At 34.3% G+C, this 12,933-nt stretch overlaps 1 protein-coding gene across 1 annotated transcript in view; it reads left to right on the forward strand.

Moving 5' to 3' along the window:
- Nucleotides 1-12,933, forward strand: part of Ccdc175 (coiled-coil domain containing 175) — a 61,680-nt gene that overhangs the window by 18,296 nt on the left and 30,451 nt on the right. The window contains exons 8-10 of the mRNA XM_027929661.2: nt 867-948; nt 6,502-6,638; nt 7,867-7,977. Of these exons, the coding sequence (XP_027785462.2) occupies nt 867-948; nt 6,502-6,638; nt 7,867-7,977 (330 nt within the window). The remainder of the gene's footprint in view (nt 1-866; nt 949-6,501; nt 6,639-7,866; nt 7,978-12,933) is intronic.

Below are 12,933 nucleotides of genomic sequence, written 5' to 3' on the forward strand. Positions count from 1 at the left end.
AAAGAAGTAAAATAAAATCTGAACTCTTACTTTGCCCTCAAAATCCTGCATGTTCTAGTCTATCATTTCTAGCCTAATTATACCCCTTCCTTGAATACACCAAGCTTTTTCTTGTCTCTGGATCTTAACCCTTGCTGTTTCTTCTGCATTTCAGTCTCCTCCTTTAGATCTTTACATGACTGGCTCTTTCTTATCACTCAAAGAGGTCTTCCCTAACGTTCTGTCCAAAGCAGTATTCTTGCTCTCAGGATCTCACTACACTGTACCCTACTAGGTGCTCTTTAGAGCATTAACATTAACTGAAAGCTATTAATATTTTCTTGGTAGCTTACATCTATTCTGACTACTCCACCAGAATGTAATTTACAGAAGATTAGGAACTTTGGATATATGGTATCCCTAAGCACCTTGAACAAATCTGGCAGAGTGTGGGTGTTCAAGAATTGTTCCTTGTGGCGGGGCATGGTGGCACATGCCTGTAATCCCAGCAGCTCGGGAGGCTAAGGCAGGAGAATTGTGAGTTCAAAGCCAGCCTCAGCCAAAGTGAGGTGTTAAGCAACTCTGTGAAACCCTGTCTCTAAATAAAATACAAAATAGGGCTGAGAATGTGGGTCAGTGGCTGAGGGCCCCTGAGTTCAATCCCTGGTACCTCTCACCCCAAAATTGTTTCTTAAGTGAAATAATAAATAACTAAAGTATTGGTTCACTAATTGAAAAGCAAGAAAAATTTATATATATATATATATATATAAATAGATTGTATGGGGATCTGGGAACTGACTAGAAGTTTCCATGCTATAAGTACATGTATCTTTCGCTGCAAAATATGTTCTGTCATGAATCTGTTCAGCTTTCTTTGTTCATAGGCAGTTCTTTACGACTCATCAGAACAAACTGGATGATACATCCATTATTGAAAAAAATGAATACCTGAGTAAGATAAAAGAGGTAGGAAGACAAGAGTGATATGCCTTTTAGATATAATTAGATTTTATATTTATTTGGTGTTTAAGTAGGTGTTAAAATATACCATTTTTTCAAAAGTAGAAATTTTTGTTGACTAATAATAATCATGATCATGCACAGTAACTGATTTAAAGATTTTTATCTGCTCCCAAAGTATCTTAAATACACGAAAAAGCAAAGATTGTCCATGTGAAGATGAATTGTTTTTAGGTTACTTTTTGTGTGGTTATAATAGGACTATCTGATTAGTAGACATTTTTCATATGAATTATTTATAGAAATCATGATATTCTTGATGTTGTTTGGTAATCTGTGAAGTATAGCAACCTAATTTTCACTTAATAATATTAGTATTATTTGGTGGGCTGAGGCTGTAGCTTAGTGATGGAGCACTTGCCTAGTATGTGTGAGGCACTGGGTTCCATCCTTAGCACTACATAAAAATAAACAAATAAAATAAAGGCATGCTGTCCATCTACAATTATAAAATAATTAAACATATTGGTATTATTTGGAAGTACTTGAGTCAGATTTAACCCTAAGGAGAATTCTCTAGAATTTTGTTTATTTTGTTTTGCTTCTTTCTTTTTATTTTTCTTTTTTTCCTTTTATTGTTTTTTTTTTGGAAATGTTTAAAATTTTTCTAGACATTTTTTCAACTTAGGTTAAAAGAAATTTTATAAGTAAATAGCCAACAATGTAAACCAAGACAGCCACAAGATATTTCGTGAAGCATTCATTAGGATAGTGAAATAAGAGGAGGGAAGATTTAATTAAAATCCAACAAAAAGAGCTTAGTTAAATAAGTATGAATATTGGTAATATGTTATCAAGTTATGAAGTCATTGTAAAAGAGTATTATATGACCCCATTTATTTATGTATATACACAAATATGCACTCACACCAGAGATAACTGAAATTCTTTTTGTTCCTCACAGTAAATGAATGTGTGAAATCTCCCCCCCCAACCAAATGCACATAGTTAATTACCATAGATCAGGCTTTATAGTGTCAGTACCCTCTATCTGCATCCTCTATCATGTTTTGTATCAAATCAGCTAGATGTAAAATCCATTCCTTTTACTACATTCTAAAACAAATTGAATAACACTGATTTCATGATCTACTACAATCTTCGTTGGAAATTTTAGTAGTCATGGGAAAGAATTCCACTGCAAAGCACAAAATCTTTTTTGTTCACTGCCTTTTCTTTGACTTCTAGTTCTTCATCCACCTCTTGTTCTAGGATGCATGACCATCACACATTCAAATTCTTCTCCCTGTTAAAAAGCATCTCTCTCCATCCAAGGCCTGTATCCGTGCCCCAGATCAGAAGGAACATCACAGGAACTCTCCCAGAAGAATGATACGTACCAGTTAAATACTTTTCAATTTGTGGTTTTGTGAAAAAAATAGCATAAAACTAGAGGTTTCCTCTAGGATAGCCCTTCTCTGATCCTCTCAGTTGCAAGGATTCTAGAAACCAGTAAAGGCTGGTTGGTTGGTTGGTTGGTTTTGAAGTTGTCTTTTGTTTTATGATCAAAAGATTTTTTTCCAGTTATTACCTGTTGTAGGAGTTGTTAGACAACCTTCAGACAATAATTCCATATTTTTCAGGCTTCATGATTGTCTAAACAATCTAGGACCCCTAAACTGGAATAGCTCACCTGGTCAAAGGGGCAAATAGAGGGGTTTTCCTTTCAATCCATATTCCTCAAACAAATTCCATGGTTACAAGTAAGTAATCATTTCAAAGAGCAGGGCTCTGACTCACTTAGTATTTTTACTCAAATAGATACTGTAGGCTCTTAGTGACATTCATAATTCTCATGAGTTATTGGAGGCAAGTTCAATATTATGGTTTAGATGTGAGGTGTTCCCCAAAAGCTCATGTGTGAGACAGTGCAAGAAGGCTTAGTTTTGAAATGATTGGATTATGAGACTCTTAACCCAAGCAGTGAATTAACCCCCTGATAGGGATTGACTGAATGGTAACCGAAGGCTGGTATGCTGTGGCTAGAGGTGGTGGGTCAGGGAGACATGCCTTTGGAGTATATATTTTATATCTGGCAAGTGGAGTCTCTCTTTTTCTGCTTTCTGATCATCATGTGAGCTGCCTCTATCTACCACACTCTTCCACCATGATGTTCAGCCCCACCTTGAGCCCCAAGGAAAGCAGCTTGCTGTCTATGGACTCAGAACTCTGAAACCATGAGCCTCCAAATAAGCTTTTCCTCCTTAAAATTGTTCTTTTTAGGTCTTTGAGTCACAGCGGCAAAAAAGCTGAGATGGAATTCAAAGATGGAATTAAACTCTGTTATATATTTAATTTTCCCCCAACATCTCCCCAATCCCCTGCTATTCCCCTACCAGCCCCTGTGTACCAGCACTCTGCTCTCTATTCTATGAGTTTAGCACTTTTTAGATTCCTCATATAAATGAGATCATAGAACATTTATCTTTCTGAACCTGGACTGTTTTACTTAACATAATGTCCTCATCCAAGTTGTTGCAAACAGTGGGTTGCCATTGTTTTTTCAAGGTTGAGTAGTTTTTCATTGTGTGTATATACTGTGTTTTTTGGTTATTCGTTCATCCATTGGTGGACACTTAGGTTAATTCCATACTTGGCTTTTGTGAATAAATTATTAAGTGCATCACATTATTTATGCATAGATATATCTTTTAATTAATGTGATCTATTAATATTGAACATTTTAAATATTGATAACATCAGTTTATCAATATTTTCCTTTTTGGTCAAAGCTTTTTGTGTTCTGTGTCATAAGGGTTTCTCTTCCATTATCTTCTAGGCCTTTCACATTTCAGACTGCAAGCCATTTGAAGTGTGTGTGTGTGTGTGTTTTATGAGATAGTGGTCAAGATTCATATTTCTAAGATTGGCTAATTAATCACCACCATTTAAAGAAAAAGGTCATCTTTTCTCTGCTACAGTACCATTGCACTATCATCATAAATCAAGTGTTGATTTATCAATGTAAATCAAGTATAAATATATCATAAATATCTGTGTGGATTTTAGACTTTCTGTTCTGTTTATTTGGACTAGTTTATCTCTCAGAGAACAATATTTTCTTAATTAGTAAAGAAACCTTTATAGCTAGTCATACAACTCCTTCAACTTTGTTCTTCAAGGTAGCTTCAGCTACTGTTAGTTCTTTGAATCTCTCTCAGTTTGTCAAGTTCTGCCAAGACATTCATTTGGACTTTGATTGGTATTGTGTTAAATCTATAAATAAATCTGAAAAGGATTTCACATCTTTACAATATTGAGGCTTCTAATTTATGAATGTGGTGTATGTCTAGTTTAAGTCTTCTTTGTTTGCTTTGCCTTAATTGTTTGGGTTACCATGATGTGTCCAAATTTTTCTTTTTATTTATCCTCCTTGGGATGTATTTGGTTTCTTAAATATGTGAATTTCTATATCTCATAAGTTCTGCAAAATTGTAGCCCATTATTTATCAAATATTTCTTTTGTACTATTCTCTCTCTTCTACTTCTGAGCTTCTAATTCTATGTATACAATTATTCATACTAATCCATGTATCCTCTATCTCACCTTCTCCTCTGTCTCCATGTTGCAGCTTTCTAGAAAGATGAGTCTTATTTGAGTTCCCAATTTTAATTATTGTATTTTTCAACTGGTAATTATTTAGTATCTGTTCAAATATTCTATCTCACTCTGCTGTTTCTAATTTCCAGCCATAATTTTGAAACATGCCTAATATTTCTTTGCACATAATAAGCATAGTACTTTTAGAGTTCAGGGTTTGATAACTCTAATAATCAATGTCTGTGTGTGTCTATAGGCTTTTCCTGTAGTCTCTTATTTCTACAAATTTTGTTCATGCTGTCTTATTTCTTTTTATTGCTGGTGAGAAACTGTATGCTAGAGATGGTATTTTTTAAAATGTTCACAAAAACAATTCAAAGCCTAAGATGATGATATCTTCCTTGGGAACTAATATGTATTCACTTTTTGTCAAATATGTGAAGAGTTACTAGTCCCATACTACCTTAATCCACCTTAAATTTTCCTACTGAAGCTCTTTGGGGTCCCAAATCACAGTGGTGAGAGGTTAATCCAGACTCAACATCAGGATGAGCTGTCTGTGTTGGTATTTATCTCCTTACCATGCAAGAAAGCCAAGTCTCAGTTTCCAAGTGGTTTCTTCCATATTGGTAAATGTCCTCAGGGCAGGAGTAGTTTTGAGTGTCAGCCTAATTCCTTTGTCCAAGAGTTAGACATACTCATTCCTCATTACTTTATTTGTTCTTTAGTACTTTCAAGGAGATTGTTCTCATCTGCCGCAGTCCGGCTGCAGCAAACTAACTGGGGGGTGATGAACAACTTGTGTACGTTGATACAGCAGGAGTGGGAGCCGTTTATTGTAGGACAGGAGTGGTATATATACATTCCACACAGCTTATCTTAATTAGCATAAACTAGATACAGCAGTCAACCAATAAGGAATCTCCATACTTAATGGCTCGCTGGCGCCACCTCACAAACCACTCCCCCTGGCAAAATGCCAGGCGCCATCCTGACTTGTTTACAGACTCTAACACTCATCCAACTATTTTAGTGGTCCTCAGCCAGAAGGTTATTTTTAACTACCCACCATTCCTACCAAACCTAACTTTCTTACCATATTTGAAGCAATCCAATAGAATTCCAAGAACAAGATTCTTACTTCATGCAAAACACTGATGGGTTCTACTTTTTTTTTTTTTTTGGAGTGGGGGGGATCTTCCAATAGAAATATTGTCAGACATTGGTATCTGCAGGGGATTGTTTGCAAGACACCCTTGAAGATACCAGAATCGGAGCATGCTCCAGTCCTTTATATAAAATGACACAGTATGTGCATATAATCTATCAACATCCTCTTATACGCTTTAAAATAACTCTAGATGATATTTAATCATTTATACAATGCCTACCATCACTTCACTCATGTGGATTCCTTCTACCCAGTACTCAGTGTATGACAAATTCAAGTTTGTCTTTTGGGGATTTTCTGGAAATTTTTTCCAAATATTTTCCATCTGCAATTGATTGAATCCACAAATGCAGAACCCACAGGTTCAGGTGGCTGACTGTACTTCACAAGAAGCAAGCATCTTATCTAGTTAAAGCCATTTTGAGCAAGAATTTCTATGGAAGTTTTCTTTTCCCTGGCATTGTTAATATTCTATAAAAAGGACACACAAATGTGGCTGAATGATCACAGTTTATTAATATCATTTCCTATTTCAATGTGGATTTTTACCCTATGGTTTTACATCAATGTTTTCTATCTTTCTATACTTTTGACATAATTTATAGAAGAGGCCCCCAAAGGTTCAATTGCCTATTTGCTATAGAAAGAAATCATTCAACAATTGTGGAATATCTGTTGCATGCTAAGCAATATACTCAGTACTCTAGAGAATTGCTCATCTAATGTGGAACCCCTCCAAGGAACCATGAAGCAAGTCTTCTCATACAATTCCTTTGTTTTTCTCTAGCTGGCTGAACAACTGCACCGGTTTCAAACAGAGAACAAAGAGCTACGGGCGAAACTGTATAATTTAATGAGACAATATAAGATTGTCTCCAGAGAGGAGCACAACGTTTTTACGCATGAACAGATCATCTATGAGGAGTATGTTTCTACCTATAAGCCCCGTGTGAATCAGTGTGCCATAATTATGGGATGCTTGTCTTGCAGTGCTCATCTTAGTTTTAAAAATCTATTGACAACAATGAACTATTCTTAACCTGGGAATAAATAAACACACTTCTAATCTGCCCTTATAGTGCTACGTAATGCTTTCCTTATTTGGATCAGATCAATCTATTTTAAAAAACACATTTTTCCATTTCTAAAACATGCTTTTTTTTAAAGAATCATTATGCTCTTACCCTATAAGACTATCCAGAGAAATCATGTTATCTACCTTCGTTAAAAGCTAGCTCCACATGTGTATTCCCTTTCTCAGATTGTCGATGACACAACCTAACCCCAGAGACTAGAAAATTATTCAACAAAATCCCCTATTGGACTCCTTTTGGTCACCAAGTCTTGTTAATGCCACCTCTAAAATATTTCTTAAATGTAGCCTAAACTTCTCTCCAATTTTATTCTTTCTACCTCTTTCAGTCTCTGTTTTGGCTTTCCTCTCAAAAGTTCCCCCCATCTTCTGGTTTACAACCACTAACTTGTCTGCCTCCTTTTCACCAGAATGATCCTTCTGAAGCATTCCTCGGATGCCATTGTAGTCAACTGGGTATAAATTCTTTTGTCCCACTGGACTACCAGAAGATCAGGGCAGTCACTCTCCTTATTCAGTGCTGTTATGCTTGGGACCTCATATATTTCTTTGAAGGTAGTGAGCATTCCCCAGTGTTTTCTTCAAGAATATTGCAGAGTAAAATCTTGCAACCATGAAATTACGTGAGTCCATTACTACACTCAATGTTAAATCTCATGGAAGTGTATTTACAGTGACCAGACCCACTCAAGTGAGTTTATGCTCATTGTTTTGTAGTATTTAAGCTACAGAGAGTTGTCACAATCATTTTATGTCATCCCATTGCACAGCATACTTAGAACAATGCTGGTATTGTTCAAGCAGAAACCTCACCCACATCAATCCAAAGTGTGTTTGTTAGAAACACAAACATGCTGGTGACAGCCATGAAACTAGAAAGTTTGATAGCATCGTGGTTTTTTGTCTTAGCCCAGGCTGCTTAAACAACACAACTGTATTTGGGGATTAAAAATGATTTTTTTCTTGCCTATCAAGTACAAGTCTCTGGATTCAATCTCAGGTACCCACAATATATATATAATTTCAGACCTTCAACAAAGCTATCTTTTTTCATGGTAGATACCGCAAACAAATGGCCTTCACTACTAAGAAAGAAAACTTCCTGTCACAAAGAAAAATAGACATCCAACATATGGAAGAAGGACTTCTTACTCTTAAAAAGCTTTATCAGTAAGTATTTTGCCTTTGAAATTTTCAGTCTTTACTTTTATCTTGCATTTATTTCTTAATAAATGGTAACGATAAGTCTATGTTAATTTCTAATATACTATAAAAAAGTAAGTTTATAATTAGCTGTTTCACAGCTAAGAAAGTCATTGCCATTGAATCTTTTAGAATTTTTAAATTTGTTCTTTTTAAATATACATGACAGAGTATATTTTGACATATTATACATACATGGAGTATAACTTCTAATTCTTGTGATTTTATATGATCTGGAGTTATATTGCTCATATATTCATATATGAACATAGAAAAGTTATGTCTGATTTATTCTACTATCTTTCCGTTTCCTGTCCCTCTCTCTTCCCTTCATTCCCTTTACTCTAATCCAATGAACTTCTGTTCTTCCCTTTCCCCCCATTATTGTGTGTTAGCATTTGCACATCAAAGAGAACATTGGGACTTTACTTTTTGGGGACTGGCGTATTTCACTTAGCATGATAGTTTCCAGTTCCATCCATTTACTGGTAAATTCCAAATTTAATTCTGTTTTATGGCTGAGTAATATTCCATTGTGTATATGTACCACATTTTCTTTATCCATTCATCTGTTGAAGGGTACCTAGGTTGGTTCCATAGCTTAGTTATTGTGAATGAGCTGCTATAAACATTGATGTGGCTGTATCACTATAGTATGCTGACTTTAAGTCCTTTGGGTATATACCAAGAAGTGGTATAACTGGGTTAAAATGGTGGTTTCATTCCATGTTTTCTGAGGAGTCTCTACACTGCTTTCCAGAGGGGTTGCATCAATTTGCAGTCCCACCAGCAATGTTTGAGTGTACCTTTTTCCCCACATCCTTATCAACATGTATTGTTGCTTGTATTCTTGATAATTGCCATTCTGACCAGAGTGAGGTGAAATCTCAGTGTAGTTTTAATTTGCATTTTTCTAATTGCTAGAAAATTGAACATTTTTTCATATATTTGTCAATCGATTGTATTTCTTCTTGAAGTGCCTGTTCAGTTCTTTTGCCCATATATTGATTGGGTTATTTGTTTTTTGGGTGTTAATTTTTTGAGTTCTTTATATATCCTGGAGATTAATGCTCTATCTGGGGTGCAGGTGGCAAAGATTTTCTCCCATTCCGTAGGTTCTCTCTGCACATTCTTGATTGTTTCCTTTGCTGTGAAGAAGCTTTTTAGTTTGATAAAATTCTACTCATTGATTCTTGATTTTACTTCTTGTGCTTTAGGAAGTCTGTTGAAGAATTCAGTTCCCAAGCCTACATGATGGAAAGTTGGGCCTACATTTACTTCTAGTAGGTGCAGGGTCTCTGCTCTAATACATAGGTCCTTGATCTACTTTTATTTGAGTTTGTGCATGGTGTGAGATGTGGGGCTTAATTTCATTTTGACACATATGGATTCCAGTTTCCCCATTATATGTTAAAGAGACTATATTTTCTCCAATGTATGTTTATGGCACTTTGTTTAGTATGAGATATCTGTATTTATGTGGGTTTACCTCTGTGTCTTCTATTCTGTACCATTGGTCTTTATGTCTGTTTTGGTGCCAAAACCATGCCATTTTTGTTACTAAAGCTCTGAAGTATAATTTAAGACCTGGTATTGTGATGCCTCCTGCAATCCTTAGATTGCTTTGGATATTCTGGATCTCTTATTTTTCTAAATGAATCTCATGACTGCTTTTTCTATTTCTATGAAGTACATCATTGGACTTTTAATAGAAATTTCATTAAATCTGTATAGTGCTTTTAGTAGTATGGTCATATTGACAATATTAATTCTGCCTATCCAAGAGCACAGGAGATCTTTCCATCTTCTAAGGTCTTTTTCAATTTTTATCTTTAGTGTTTGGTAGTTTTCACTGTAGAGGTCTTAAGCCTCTTTTGTTAGATTGATTCCCAAAAAATTTTTTGAGGCTATTGTGAAAGGGATAGTTTTTCTTATTTCTCTCTTTCATTTGGTTCATCACAGATATATAGGAATGAAATTGATTTATTGGTGTTAATTTTATATCCTAGCTACTTTATAAGTTATAGAAGTTTTCTAGTGGAATTTTTTGGTTCTTCTAAATATAGAATCATGTCATCAGCAAATAGGGGTAGTTTGAGTTCTTCTTTTCCTATTAGTGTCCCTTTCATTTCTTTCTTCTGTCTAATTGCTTTGGCTAGAGTTTCAAGGGCTGTGTTGAATAGAAGTCGTGAAACAGGGCATCCTTGTCTTGTTCCAGTTTTTAAAGGGAAAATTTTGAATTTTTCTCCACTTAGAATGATGTTGGCGTTGGGTTTAACATTGATAGCTTTTACCTTGTTGTGGTATATTCCTGTTATCCTTAATTTTTCTAGTGTTTTGAACATGAATGGATGCAATGTTTTGTCAAATACTTTTTCTGCATCTATCGAGATCACCATATGATTCTTGTCTTTAAGTCTATTGATGTGATGAATTACATTTATTGATTTCTGTATGTTGAACAAACCTTGCATCTCTGAGATGAACCCCACTTGATTGTGGTGTGCTATCTTTTCAAGATGCTTTTGTATGCAATTTTCCAGAATTTTATTGAGAATCTTTGCATCTATGTTCATCAGGGATATTGGTCTGAAGTTTTCTTTCCTTGATGTTTCTTTGTCTGGTTTTAATATCAGGGTGGTAGTAGCTTCATAGAATGAGTTGGAAAGAGTTCCTTCTTTTTCTATTTTATGGAGTATTTTAAACATTATTGATGTTAGTTCTTCTTTCCAGGTCTGGTAGAACTTGTCTGGAAATCCATCTGGTCCTGGGATGGGCTTTTCTTTTTGGTAGGCTTTTGATGATATCTTCAATTTCATTGTTTGAAATTGATCTGTTTAAATTGTGTATGTCCTTCTGATTCAATTTGTGTAAGTCATGTGTCTTCAGAAATTTGTTGATGTCTTCAAGATTTTCTATTTTATTGAAGTATAAATTTTCAAAATAGTTTCTTGATTATCATCTGTACTTCAGTAGTATCTGTCATGATATTTCCTGTTTTATCATGAATTTTAGTAGTTTGGGGTTTCTTTCTCTTTGTTAGCTTAGCTAAGGGTTTATCAATTTATTTTTTCAAAGAACCAATTTTTTTGTTTTGTAAATTTTTTTAATTGTTTCAATCTCATTGATTTCAGCTCTCATTTTAATTATGTCCTGTCTTTTTCTAGGACTTTTGAGATGTAATGTTATTTGTTTGGCGTATTTCTATTCTTTTGATGAATGAGTTCAATGCAATGAACTTTCCTCTTAGTCCCAGAGATTTTTATATGTTGTGTCATTTTCTCATTTATCTCTATGTATTTTTAAAATTTATTCCCTGATTTCTTCTGCTATCTATTGGTCATTGAGTAGCATATTATTTCATATCTAGGTGTTAGAGTAGCTTCTTTTTAAATTTTATCATTGGTTTCTAATTTCAATCCATTATGATCTGATAGAATGCAAGGTATTTTTTTCTTTTTTTTATATTTATAAGAGTTGCTTTGTGGCCTACAATATGGTCTGTTTTAGAGAAGGATCCATGTGTGCTGAGAAGAAGGTCATTGATGGATGAAGTATTCTATATCTGTCTGTTATGTCTCAATTATTAATTGTATTTTTTAGTTCTATATCCTCTTCATTTATATTATGTTTGAAGGTTCTATCTAGTGGTGAGATAGGTATTATAAAGTCACCCAGTATTATTATGTTGTGGTCTATTTGGTTCTTGAAATTGAGAACAGTTTGTTTTACATACATGGATTCTCTATTGTTTGGGGCATAAATATTTGATTCTTATGTCATTCTGATGTATAATTCCCTTAAGCAGTATGAAATGTCCTTCTTTGTCCCTCCTTATTAACTTTGGCTTGAAGTCCACTTTATCTGATGGACACCCCTGCTTGCTTATAAGATCTATGTAAACGATATGTTTTTTTTCCCCATCATTTTATCTTTAGTCTGAGGATGTCTTTGCGTATGTATGAGTCTCTTGGAGATAGCATATTGTTATACCTTGTTTTTTAATTCAATTTTCCACTCTATGTCTTTTGTTTGATGAGTTTAGGCCATTTACATTAAATGATATTATTATTTTTAAAATTTTTTTTTTAGTTGTTGATGGACCTTTATTTTATTCATTTATTTATATATGATGCTGAGAATTAAACCCAGTTCCTCACACATGTGGGGCAAGCACTGTACTACTGAGCTACAACCCCAGTCCATTAAATGATATTAAGAAATTATTTTTATTCCCTGTCATTTTGATTTATTTCTGGTTTTTAATTTGAATTTGTTTCTCCTTTGCTTCACTATCCTTGTAGTGCAGTTCACTCCTTTATTGGTTTTCAGTTTTAATTTTCATTTCTTCTTCATGAAATATTTTACTAAATACATTTTGTAGTGCAGGCTTTTTGGTTGTGACTTCTTTTTAACTTTTGTTTATCATGGAAGGTTTTTATTTCATCATCAATTCTGAAGTTTAATTTTGCTGGTTTTAGTATTCTTGGCTGGCATTAATTTTCTTTCTGAGCTTGGTATATATTATTCCAAGACCTCCTAGCTTTGAAGGTCTGAGTTAAGAAAAGAAGATGAGACCTGGATTCGTCTCCCTCTGAATGTGACCTGTCTTTTTTCTCTGGCAGCTTTTAAAATTCTATCCTTGTTCTGTAGGGTTAGCCATTTTCATAATAATGTGACTTGATGTGGGTCTGTTGTAATTTTGTATAGTTAAGGTCCTGTAAGCTCCTATATTTTATTTTTCCATTTCTTTCTTTAGGTTTGAAAATTCTTCTGATATCATTCCATTGAAAAGATTATGCAATCGTTTGGTTTGTATCTCTGGGCCTTCATATATCCCAATAAATCTTAAATTTTATCTTTTAATGTTATCCCATATTTCTTGGAAATTCTATTAATGGTCTCTTAACATCTTTTCTTCAT

Source organism: Marmota flaviventris, chromosome 2 (genome assembly GCF_047511675.1).
Source record: "Marmota flaviventris isolate mMarFla1 chromosome 2, mMarFla1.hap1, whole genome shotgun sequence".
Lineage (NCBI taxonomy): Eukaryota > Metazoa > Chordata > Mammalia > Rodentia > Sciuridae > Marmota > Marmota flaviventris.